Below are 12,000 nucleotides of genomic sequence, written 5' to 3' on the forward strand. Positions count from 1 at the left end.
ATCAAGCTGAGGGAATCATAAAGGCAAGACTTTCAAACCGTATGCTGCTGTATATACTTGGTTTTAAAAGACTGAAAATTTTTTATTTGTATAGCGCATACACTTACCCAGTGACTCTTCTACACTGTTACTATCATGTTAGGCAATGAATACAGTAATTATTACAATTTGAAGATCATATTTTACAGTTTTGTATGTCGATTCAAAGTTGCCATCATCTAAAGTCTTCACATTAATGTCATTTCGATTAAATGGATTATGTAACCTTCTCAAGTCCTGAAGCTGATGAAATGCCCAGCTCAGGTTAGATCAGTTAGGAGAAGGTGGCCTGTAGAGAGAGGTTGAAAAAACTGAACAGTTGTGCAGGTCATTGTATATTCTCCAACTGTGTAAACTGGATGATTTTTTTAGTCTAGTTTTCCCATCTCCAAGCAGCATTTGTAACTGCAATGACAAGATCATGCATAATTTAAACTGCATTAGACTACCTGCAGACAAGTTGGAGGTTTGGGTGGCCGAAGGGAGCCGGTGGAGTGCTTGGGAAACCAATTTTTCAATTCTGTTTGATGCTGTATTTTTCAATTCCATTTCTGAACCACTAGAATCACCAAACTCACTCCACTGATCGAGTCAACATTGCTATGTGGACCTGGTTGGGAAGCTCAAACACAGCACCAGTTTACCCTTTAAGGAAAAGAACCTACGATATGAATGGTTTACTTCTAACATGTTAAACTAAAATTAAATTAGTTTAACATTAAAATGACTTTCCCAACACTTAGTATAGAATTAGTATTAAAAGATCAAACAAGTAATGTCAGCCTGAAAGTGAAGAAATATCAGCTGTGTAAAGACTGTCACAAACCATTTAGTGGTTTCTTTTTTGTTCTGTCTTTTATTAAGCTTCAGGGTTTTATACAAGGCTTTTAAATGTCTCGGTAGGTTTAAATACTACAAGCTCAAGCTCCTTGAAAAAGCAACACCTTTAAAGAATTTAAATGACATTGAATCTATTACAGACTTAATTTGAAATTCAAGTCTTGAAAAAAAGATCTTCTCCCAACCTAGAACACAAAAAGAGGGAGACATGGAATCGTAGACATTCAATAGGCACTTCAAACAAATCCTCACGTTTCCGCACAGCTTACCTGGTACTTCCCCAGTCACCAGCCAAGTTGTCGGCTACACTGCGCAACATCCAGAATGTTTTCAGCACTTGTGCACCGTCATGTAAAATAAAGCACTGACCGACCCAAGCAGAACATGAACCTGCAAAACATTTTGTCACATCATTATAGCATTGTGTTCCTAACAAAAGTGAACAAAATTATACAGAGGTCCCTAGCACACACACACAAACACAAAAACACCCACTATAACCATAGTTTGACAAGTTACCATAGTTACCAGCAGGAAGTGAGGAACTGACTGAGTCGCCTTCTTAAGCCCTGCTGATAAATGCAGTAGCTGCATTATGCTGTCAAAAAACCAATGATGTCCATTCAGAAGTAACCATGGATCTTAAAATTAAAAAGCAAGGTTTGGCAAATAGTGCAGTTACCATGCTAAGTCATTCTAAATGGTATTGTCTGTGTCATTCTGTGGTGGTGTTTCCTGTCTGATTTTTTTTTTTTTTTTTTCCTTCAAAAATGAAACTCATGTATGCATTAAAACTACTGTGCTCTATTAATTTATCTTGAGTAACAAAATCACCATTAATTAACCATTGGCTGGCATGTTTTCATATCAGTGATGTTGCAACTAATTAAAAGGTAATGGGAAGCAGTAGCACCACTGACAAATTCTGATCAAAGATAATTTAGGATGGGTGAAGGCAAAGGCTAACTCTGTTCCCAATTATTTTTCAATATTAAGTTTTTATATTAATAGATTTTTTATTTGATTTTAACAACTGACAATTCTTAAAGGGATTGTTCACACAAAATGGTAAAAAAAAAAAAAGTACCCCATGATTTACCCTCAAGCCATCCTAGGTGTATATGACTTTCTTCTTTCAAATACAATCAGAGTTATATTAAATAATGCCATGGCTCTTCCAAGCTTTAAAATGGCAGTGAATAGAGGATGAGATTTTGAAACCCAAAAAAGTGCAACCATCCATCATAAAAAATATCCTCACAGCTCCAGGGGGTTAATAAAGGCAAAACAATGCATTTGTGTAAGAAAAATATCCATATTTAAAACTTAAAATAACTTAAATAAATGAAAATAACTTAAAATAAATGAAAATAAAATAACTGACTTCCAGCAGACAGCCATATGCATGACTTGTGCCAAAAGAGTAACGCCTGATGCGATGTAGGAGTAGCATAAGCTTTGACGCCATTCAAACAAATATTGTTGCGCAGCAAACTCAAGCTCGTATTCTCTTATATCGAAATCCTCTGACATTTCTCTCTAAAAAAATTCTCATTTTAGACTTCTAATTCATGACCTGTGTTTTGTTTTGCTCTCTCCTCTGCACTTCCACATTCATCAATACGTTATGTGTCGGGTCAGAGCTCACTCTTTCACCATAAATCAATGCATACGGCCGCCTGCCGGAAGGTAGTCTTTTTATTTTTTAAAATTTAAAATATATTTTTCTTACACAAAGGCATCACTTCGCTTCCAAAAAAAAAAAAAAAAAAAAAAAAAAAGCCTTTATTAACCCACTGGAGCCGTGTGGAAACCTTTTATGATGGATGGCTGCATTTTTTTTCGGGCTTCAAAATTTCATCCTTCATTTACTGCCATTATAAAGCTTGGAAGAGCCATGACATTATTTAAAATAACCTTGATTGTATTTGTCTGAAAGAAGAAAGTCATATACACCTAGGATGGCTTGAGAGTGAGTAAATTATGGGGTAATTTTCATTTTTGGGTGAACTATCCCTTTAACCGAGAAGAAAAAAAAAAAAAAAAAAAAAAAAAAGTCCATACAACCACATTACAGTGTGCAAATATGCAAATATTTCTGTTCCCTTTTAGAATAACAGTTTTTGTCCCCATTTCACAGACAGGGCTTAGACTAAGCCAGGATTAGGCCTTAGTTCAATTAGGACATTTAATTAGCTTTTATAAACGTACCCTAGAAAAATAAAAACTTTACTGGTGTGCATCTGGAGACAAAACAATGACACTGACATATTTTAAAGGTCCCGTTCTTCGTGATCCCATGTTTCAAACTTTAGTTAGTGTAGTGTGTAATGTTGTTGTTAGAGTATAAATAAAATCTGTAAAATTTTAAAGCTCAAAGTTCAATGCCAAGCGAGATATTTTATTTAACAGAAGTCGCCTACATCGAACGGCCAGTTTGGACTACATCCCTCTACTTCCTTCTTTAATGACGTCACTAAAACAGTTTTTTGACTAACCTCCGCCCACAGGAATACACAAGAGTTGCGTTTGTAGAGTGTGTTTGTCGCCATGTCGTCGAAACGCTGTTATTTTCATCCCGCAGTCCAATCACCGGGTCTGATTCCGGCTCAAATTGATAGGGTAAAATTAAAGACATGTTTACAATAACACTGAGCGCTGCATCTCCACGTTATGGTAAGAGGCATTTCCGGGCAAGGTTCGCTAAACTGCTGTCGAATCACAACACAGGAACCGCTGGCACAATCAGAACTCGTTACGTATTTCTGAAGGAGGGACTTCATAGAACAAGGAAGTCATCAGCCCGTTTTTATGACAGTGGAAACAGCGGTATACAGATAAGTAAATTATGTGAAAAATACTGTTTTTTTACACGTGAAACATGAACACATGTTATATTGCACACTATAAACACAATCAAAGCTTCAAAAAACCACGAAAAACGGGACCTTTAAGATATGTCAGTGCAAGTTGCTTTCAGTTAAAACAGCTCAGACATGCATTTTAGTCTGGGACTAGCTCAAGCCTTGTCTGTGAAACCGGGGGATAAAGCCTGAGACATATACCCCCGGTTTCACAGACAAGGCTTAGGCTAGTCCTAGACTAAAATGCATGTTTGAGCCGTTTTAACTGAAAGCAACTTGCACTGACATATCTTAAAATATGTCAGTGCCATTGTTTTGACTCAAGATGCACACACCAGTAATTTTTTTTTCTAGTGTATGTTTATAAAAGTTACTTAAATATCCTAATTGAAATAAGGCCTAATCCTTGCTTAGGCTAAGCCCTGTCTGTGAAACCGGGCCATTGAGCATTAAAAAAATAACATTGACCAGTCACCCCTAACCAAGTAAATATTGTTGAGGAAATGTGTGGTTACTTTAAGGGCATTCTACCTTTCTCCCACAGCACGGAGAATGAAACGGTAGGTTGAATCCCATCACCAACTATCCCGAGGACTCGTGCTGTGCGGTATTCACCAGCGGCGCCGCGCGTGCTCTCCACTGCGGTCTGATAAACACCTCTGACCTCTGACCCTTCTGCCTTCACATGGAGCGTGGAGCCCAGCTCATTCCGCCAAACGCCGGTAATATTACAAGCATCGACCTTAGGTAATCAACGATCGCTTTCGTTACATGCATGAAAAAGTTAATTTTTCAAAACATTAATTAATGCTCTGAATTAGTTTTTTTTTTTTTTTTTTTACAACTCCACACTTAAAAGTCAAATACCTTCATATCCAGCGTTGAGGACTCATTTGCAAGCACTGTTCGAGAGGTTATCAAAGTCACAAAAAGCAAATACCACATTAATGAGCTCATCTTGTTCAAAAACTGTGGGACATAGTGGGTCATATTTCACTCTTCACCATGCCTACGGTAATCTGGAGTTAATTAATTTGCATATGCAGGTAATCCTGTCATTGGTCGCATTTAAATTAGGGTAGGCTATTTCTTTTTCCCTAGTTGGAAACTACTAATTAGAACTACCAGAGGGAGGCAGTGTTGTCTCAGAAGATAAATATTTAAAAAGACTATTTATAATGATTTGCTATTTACTGACGATCAAAGAGTTGCACAATATAGCGAAGATCGGGGCTAGTTGTCACACTTTTTACTCAGATGAAAAGCCGATCTCAGGTACATTTAGGCTATTTTTTTGAAAGTCAATTTCTGTAAGGTCACAAAAATCTATTGGAAAATCTTTTAAACATTTCCATCTATATTTCCAAATAGTCCAATGAACATTAAGATTTCTCTTTCATTCTCTCTCATTCATTCTCAGTCTCATTGACAGTGAAGACATTTATAATGGTACAAAAGATTTATATTTCAAATAAATTATATTTTTAAATGAATGCTGTTTTTTGAGTATAATTGGTTTCCAGAAAAACATTAAGCAGCACAATTGTATTTAACATTGATAACAATAAGAAATGTTTCTCGAAAACTTAAATCAGTATATTAGAATGATTTCTGAAGGATCATGAGACACTGAAGACTGGAGTAATGAAGCTGAAAATTCAGCTTTAACATCACAGGAATAAATTACATTTTTAAATATAGTGAAATAGAAATCACTTATTTTAAATTGTAATAATATTTCACAATATTACTGTTTTCCACTGCATTTTTAATCAAATAAATAACCCCAAACTTTTGAAACTTTTGTGTGTAGACCAATAGTGGGGCAAGTCGTCATGTTGGAACCTACCATTAAACATCTTATTTTAGTTTTTTCAGCTGATTTTAAATGGTAAACGTTATGAACAAACAAAATAATTCATTAAACAGAATTGTAAAAGAATGGCAGGTGACATACAATACAAATGAATGCTCCCAAACTGTAGTAATTATCATCCAATGCCATTGACCTTTTCAATTCCCAGTACATCTGGTATTTTATGTGAGTCTGCCTCAGCTGATTTTAAAGTATATGCTTCCGCTGTATGAGAAAATCTTCCTCTTATGACTCAGCAAGCAAACATTGTGCGAAATGACAGGTTACTCCGGGCTGCTGCGTGGCCCTGTGTGCCATTAATGGTTTTTCACTCAACAGCTGCAGAGAGGAAGCAACACTTATGTGGCATTTCAGAGAGCATTATGTTATGTACTCATTATATTCGTTCAGAGTCACTAAAGCTTTTTCTTTCACTTTGTATTTTCTCCTCATTTCATTTTACAGCTACATTCTTCTGTGAGTTTGAATCAGCCAGAGTTTGTATAGATGAAACCACCACACATGTGAGAGACAGCAGTGGTCATCTGCCCTGTTTTCTTTCTTTTTTAACATGCAATATGGCTGCACAAAAATAGCTGCGCTCCCCTAATATACATATGTACAAGTTTTTTTGGGAGGCTAGAATGCAGAAGATTGATGTGTAAATATTAATAGAAGTTGCAGCTTGTGCCTAGTGTGGCCTGATTTTTTTTCTTTCTTTCTTTCTTTTTTTTTTTTTTTCTGTCCCTCTCCTTTTGGAACAGGTGTTTGTATCTCTGTACCTTTGCTTTCTCTCTTTCTTCTCTGAAAGGATTATTGTGTCACTTGGGCAATGGTTGCATCAGTAATCCTTGTCCCATTGGACATCATTGCTAGTTTAACAACAAACCTCAAAATACACAGTAAAAAATCCATCTATCTTTTCTCCACCTCTTATACTCAGTAGGGATGCATGGCACCAAAATAAATCAGAATAATAATAGGAAGAAGCAGAAGTAGAAATAAAATTATTTTATAGTTGAGTATATGTCTAAAACAAGTGAAAATGTTTGCTAATATTCAGGATGCTGAAAACAAATTTGAATATTTTTACAGTCTAAAAGCTTTATAGGTCAGATGAAAATATTAAAGGAATTTTAATGGAAAATCAAAAGTTGATTTTGAAATGACTAATATTATACACCGATCAGGCATGTATTCATCATGTATTCCCGGTCTGCAGTGGTCAGTATCTATCAAAAGTGGTCCAAGGAAGGAACAGTGGTGAACCGGTGACAGGGTCATGGGTGGCCAAGGCTCATTGATGCACATGGAGAGCGAAGGCTGGCCCGTGTGGTCCAATCCAACAGACGAGCTACTGTAGCTCAAATTGCTCAAGATGTTAATGCTGGTTCTGATAGAAAGCTGTCAGAATACACAGTGCATCACAGTTTGTTGTGTATGGGGCTGCATAGCTGGAGACCTGTCAGGGTGCCCATGCTGACCCCTGTCCACTGCCGAAAGGGCCAACAGTGGGCACGTGAGCATCATAACTGGACCACGAACCAATGGAAGAAGGTGGCCTGGTCTGATGAATCACATTTTCTTTTACATCATATGGATGGCCAGGTGCGTGTGCGTCGCTTACCTGGGGAGCACATGGCACCAGGATGCACTATGGGAAGAAGGCAAGCCGGCAGAGGCAATGTGATGCTTTTGGCAATGTTCTGCTGGGAATCCTTGGGTCCTGCCATCCACGTAGCTGTTACTTTGACATGTACCACCTACCTAAGTGTTGTTGCAGACCATGTACATCCTTTCATGTAAATGGTATTCCCTGGTGGCAGTGGCCTCTTTCAGCAGGATAATGCGCCCTGCCATAAAGTAAAATGGTTCAGGAATGGTTTGAGGAGCACAACAATTTGAGTTTGAGGAGTTGACTTGGCCTCCAAATTCCCCAGATTGAGCATCTGTGGCATGTGCTGAACAAACAAGTCCGAACCATGGAGGCCCCACCTCGCAACTTACAGGACTTAAAGGATCTGCTGCTAACATCTTGGTGCCAGATACCACAGCACACCTTCAGGGGTCTAGTGGAGTCCATGCCTCGACGGGTCAGGGCTGTTTTGGAAGCAAAAGGGGGACCAATATGAAGGAGGTCATATTGTCGTAGAGACTTGAAACTTTGAGGGATGGTAGAACCCACCCCATCTACAACATCACAGAGGATTGCCCTGATCAGCCTGATGGTGGCGCTACAATGATCAAAAGTACGTAATGGTTCATAACTCCTAAACTGTTCATCGTAGGCTTCGTAAGTGTTATATCATTGTAATACATGGCTCAAGATGAACAAAACGCACGGATTCGGGTATTTTGGATTTTTCAAAAAACTTTTGCAAACAAGTCCTAGGTTTTTCACCCAATCGGAACCAAACCAGTGCAGAAAGATTCTCTGGAGTCTGATTGTCAATAATTATCAAAAAAGTGTAAATTTCCATTCATGTCCGTGAAGGGACACCAAAATGTTTGAAGTGGGCATGACCACTTTTACTAACACGGCTATCACTCTTGAACGGAATGAGATGATTTCACCAAACTTGGTACACCAATGTACATGCTCAGTCTGTGGCTGTGTAAAAAAGGACATGGCAACTGGCCACTTGGTGGTGCTATAAAATGAAAAAACAAACAAACATGAAAATGGCTATAGCTACGCAACAGTCTGACTGACTTGAAAACTGGTATGCAGTGTCTTTGTTCAAGGTGCTGTGATTGTCTATGAGAACATTTACATATCTCAAAAAATCTATTGGCAAGTCAGATAAGGTTAATAGAGGCTGATTGAAACCAAACCAGCTGTGCCTGTTTGACTCATGGCCCTAGAGGGCTGTGAGAATTTCGAAAGAAATCGGCCACTCGGGGGCACCTTTCTGTTTTTCGTGTGCCTAAAGGATTGTATATCATGCGATTTTTCGCACATACCCCTGATGTTCATACTATATGGTAGAACTCTTCATACTAAGCAACTGGGCCTAGTACCACTGCTGTCAATCAAATCGTTCATTAAATAATGGAGATTATTTCAAAAACCTACTAGTTTTTGGCTCAACCTTGAAAACTGTGAAAAAGCTTTAAAACATTTCCTTAGTAAATTGCCTGTTTTGGCAGCAAATCTTTTCCATTTGATCTAGGTCTGTCTGTCTGTCTGTCTATCTATCTATCATGGACGTTTCCTCAGAGGAGGCAAGGGAGGCAGTGCCTCCTCAAAAAAATAGGATGAGAAAATAATCCATATTACATATAAAACAACACAAATATTACAAATTATGACATTAAAAAGAGCACAAGTCACTCGTATTTCTAAAGGAACACTGTCCAACAGCGACACCCGCAGGTAAAGTTTCAGCAGGGGACATGCCTCCCTTTGCTCTCATAGGAAACCATAGAAAATCATCAGACCCCTGGCGTGTGGTGGGTTTTATGGGGGGTAATTGAGAATGAATGGGGGAAAGTCACGTGAGAGGAGGCAATGTCTCCATCGCGCTATGATTGGATCTAATTGGTTATGATTGGATATGATTGGTTTGTGCGATAAATCCCACCTCTTGACGTGATCGTTCCGTGCGTCAGTTTGACTGAACAAATGATGGCGTTAATGGGAAGACTAATTGAAAAGTAAGTAAACGGATCACCCAGTTAAATATCACCGCTTTATGTCACGTCACTTGAAATGGACTGAAAGCATGCTGACTGCGGGGTTTTTAGTGCAATCAGCTTGGTGAAATCAAAAATACATCTTCGTGTCTGTGACAGATGGTGTTTACGGAGCACGACTGATGATCCAAAATAGCCTAAGTTGACTATTAAAAAGAAAAACATCAATACACAAATAAAATATATAGTTTAAATTATTATTGCCTTTTAGTTTTTATTTTGGAATGAATGTAGAAATGCTTAAAACATTAACTTGATGAGATTGACTTGGTTTTGATAAATAGAACATTACACTGTTAATGTAAAATTACAAAATAGAATTGTCTTTGGTTTCTTTTTTTCTTTTTTTGATGTAATGTAAGTTAATGTTCATTTAACAAGGAAGATGTGTCAACGTTAAGAGTAATGCATGAATTTACATTGATTTATAAATAAATAAAAAATGTGCCTCCTCATTTCAGAACACCACTGCACGCCACTGCTATCTATCTATCTATCTATCTATCTATCTATCTATCTATCTATCTATCTATCTATCTATCTATCTATCTATGTTTAAAAAACATGTTCAAAAAATGGCATGATAATGAAAGAAACTAGGTGACAGCAGTTATTTGTCAGAAAAATAAAATTACAAATCGTACACATAACATAGAAATTGAAAATATGATTTTACAGGTTAATAGGAAAAACTGCAAAGTAGAATTTTCTTGATTTTCACAGAGGGGAAAGGTAGGAAACAAGCCCAAAATAGTCAAATGTAACATTTCAATGCTTTTAAAAAATTAAGGAGACACAGTAAAAAGTTTAAAGGGTTAGTTCACCCAAAAATGGTGAACTTTTTTTTGGACATTTTCTACCATACCATGGCTGAAGCAGCAGCGCGTGACACTGTTCTCATGGTAACCAGAACAACATTGTGAACAGAATACTACAAAACTGAAGTGAAAATACCAAATTATAATTAAATAGGATAAAATATCTTCTCCTCCCTGCAAACGATAGCATGAAGAATGTGAATATTTAACCAAGTCAAAAAGGTAAGCAGGTAACGTATCCATATTCATTTGCGTATCAGCAGACGCAAAACACTATAAAAGGCGACAACTTTTAAAGTTAAAAAACGAAATAAGTTGATGAATGATGGATACGTTACCTGCTTACCTTTTTGACTTGGTTAAATATTCACATTCTTCATGCTATCGTTTGCAGGGAGGAGAATATATTTTATCCTATTTAATTATAATTTGGTATTTTCACAGTTTTGTAGTATTCTGTTCACAATGTTGTTCTGGTTACCATGAGAACAGTGTCACGCGCTGCTGCTTCATCCATGGTATGGTAGAAAATGTCCAAATAAAAAAAATGTGTTCAACAAGCTGACAGAAGTCGATCCATTTATTTGTTGGAAGCGTGTAAATGTAACTAGTTTTAATGTTGTTTTTGTAAATATTCACTTTCCCCTTTCCCATATGACCACGGAGGAGAATCGGAGGGTCACGTTCAGGACACAGACATGCTGTATTTTTGTATTTATTTCAACAAATGACAACCAAAATCAAACACATAGAAGCTCGTGAACAGTTCTGAAGTGGCTGTGTGCAAGTTATACTCATTCACAAGCCGAGTGATCATATTCTAAAACATAATGTTAATTATTACAGAAACCAAATACAAAACTCAGCAAAGTAGGCCTATGTGATTATTTTGAGTGAAAGGCAGTGGATTTATTTAGTGACATTATTACATTTGCTAGTCGTCTTCCCTCACCTTCTCAACCAAGGCGAAAATTGTATTACCGTCCATTTTTTTCCCACGAACGATATCGTGAGTTCCTATTACAATTCTCGATTCAGCATAAATGACCTACAATGGCGACATTTTTCAAGACAGGAAATCAAAATACTGCTCTAACTTCACTAGTAGAAAGGCAGCGCGATATAAACAAACACAGACTAGAACTGAACATGGCGTGACGGCAGCTTCACATCCTCTTAGGCTACCTCCTCGATGGCAGGAAAGTCTTTTAATTCAGCGGAAAAGTCGCTCCTCTTCATAACATAAGGATCGCGTCCAACATATGTTGTGATTTTCTGTTACCTTTCTAAACCAGCAAAGAAAGGACTTTTCTCCATCTCTTCCATTCTAATTTTCACTGCTTGCCCTCCACCGGAATTTCGCGCATCACCAGAACTACGTGATTGCAAACAACCTATTAATTACATCATTTTTATTTTTGGGTGAACTAACCCTTTAGGGCTATTATAATATATATGATATGGCTGTTAAAAAAACTACAATGGAAGACAGAGAAAGTTCCCCAGTTGAACTTTTGTTCCCCAGTTGTAAATCCAGTTGTGTGTGGGAGAAGCTGACAGCATTAAATCTATCAGTGACAAGATTACAGCCGTGATGGTTATTATAAAACACTCTCTCTGTCTTTCTCTCCTGCTGTTTGTAATTCATTCAACTAAAACAGTGGGAAAATCCTGATTTGTCTCTTCTAAATGTCCCCTCATAACCTTTGTTCGTCTCATCTCACCTATCCCAACATCTGCTGAATGAGATTCAACATCTCTCCGATTGACATCTCTATTTCCCAAATTGCAGAAGAATCTCCTGATTGTACGAGCAGCACTGTGAGTAAAGATTTTGACAGACTTATTACAGAATATCGATCAGGCCTGGTCTCTGAGATTATTTGCG

At 37.5% G+C, this 12,000-nt stretch overlaps 1 protein-coding gene across 1 annotated transcript; it reads right to left on the minus strand.

Moving 5' to 3' along the window:
- Positions 1-875: 875 nt before the first annotated feature.
- avd (avidin) lies at positions 876-4,811 on the minus strand. The gene is made up of 4 exons (XM_048181724.1): positions 4,611-4,811; positions 4,275-4,485; positions 1,149-1,269; positions 876-1,064 (listed from the first exon to the last, which is right to left on the minus strand). The coding sequence occupies exons 1-4, from the start codon at positions 4,731-4,733 to the stop codon at positions 1,034-1,036; spliced, it is 486 nt and encodes a 161-aa protein (XP_048037681.1). The 5' UTR covers positions 4,734-4,811; the 3' UTR covers positions 876-1,033.
- Between the last annotated feature and the right edge of the window lie 7,189 nt (positions 4,812-12,000).

The sequence above is a fragment of the Megalobrama amblycephala genome, linkage group LG2, assembly GCF_018812025.1.
Source record: "Megalobrama amblycephala isolate DHTTF-2021 linkage group LG2, ASM1881202v1, whole genome shotgun sequence".
In the NCBI taxonomy this organism is placed as follows: domain Eukaryota; kingdom Metazoa; phylum Chordata; class Actinopteri; order Cypriniformes; family Xenocyprididae; genus Megalobrama; species Megalobrama amblycephala.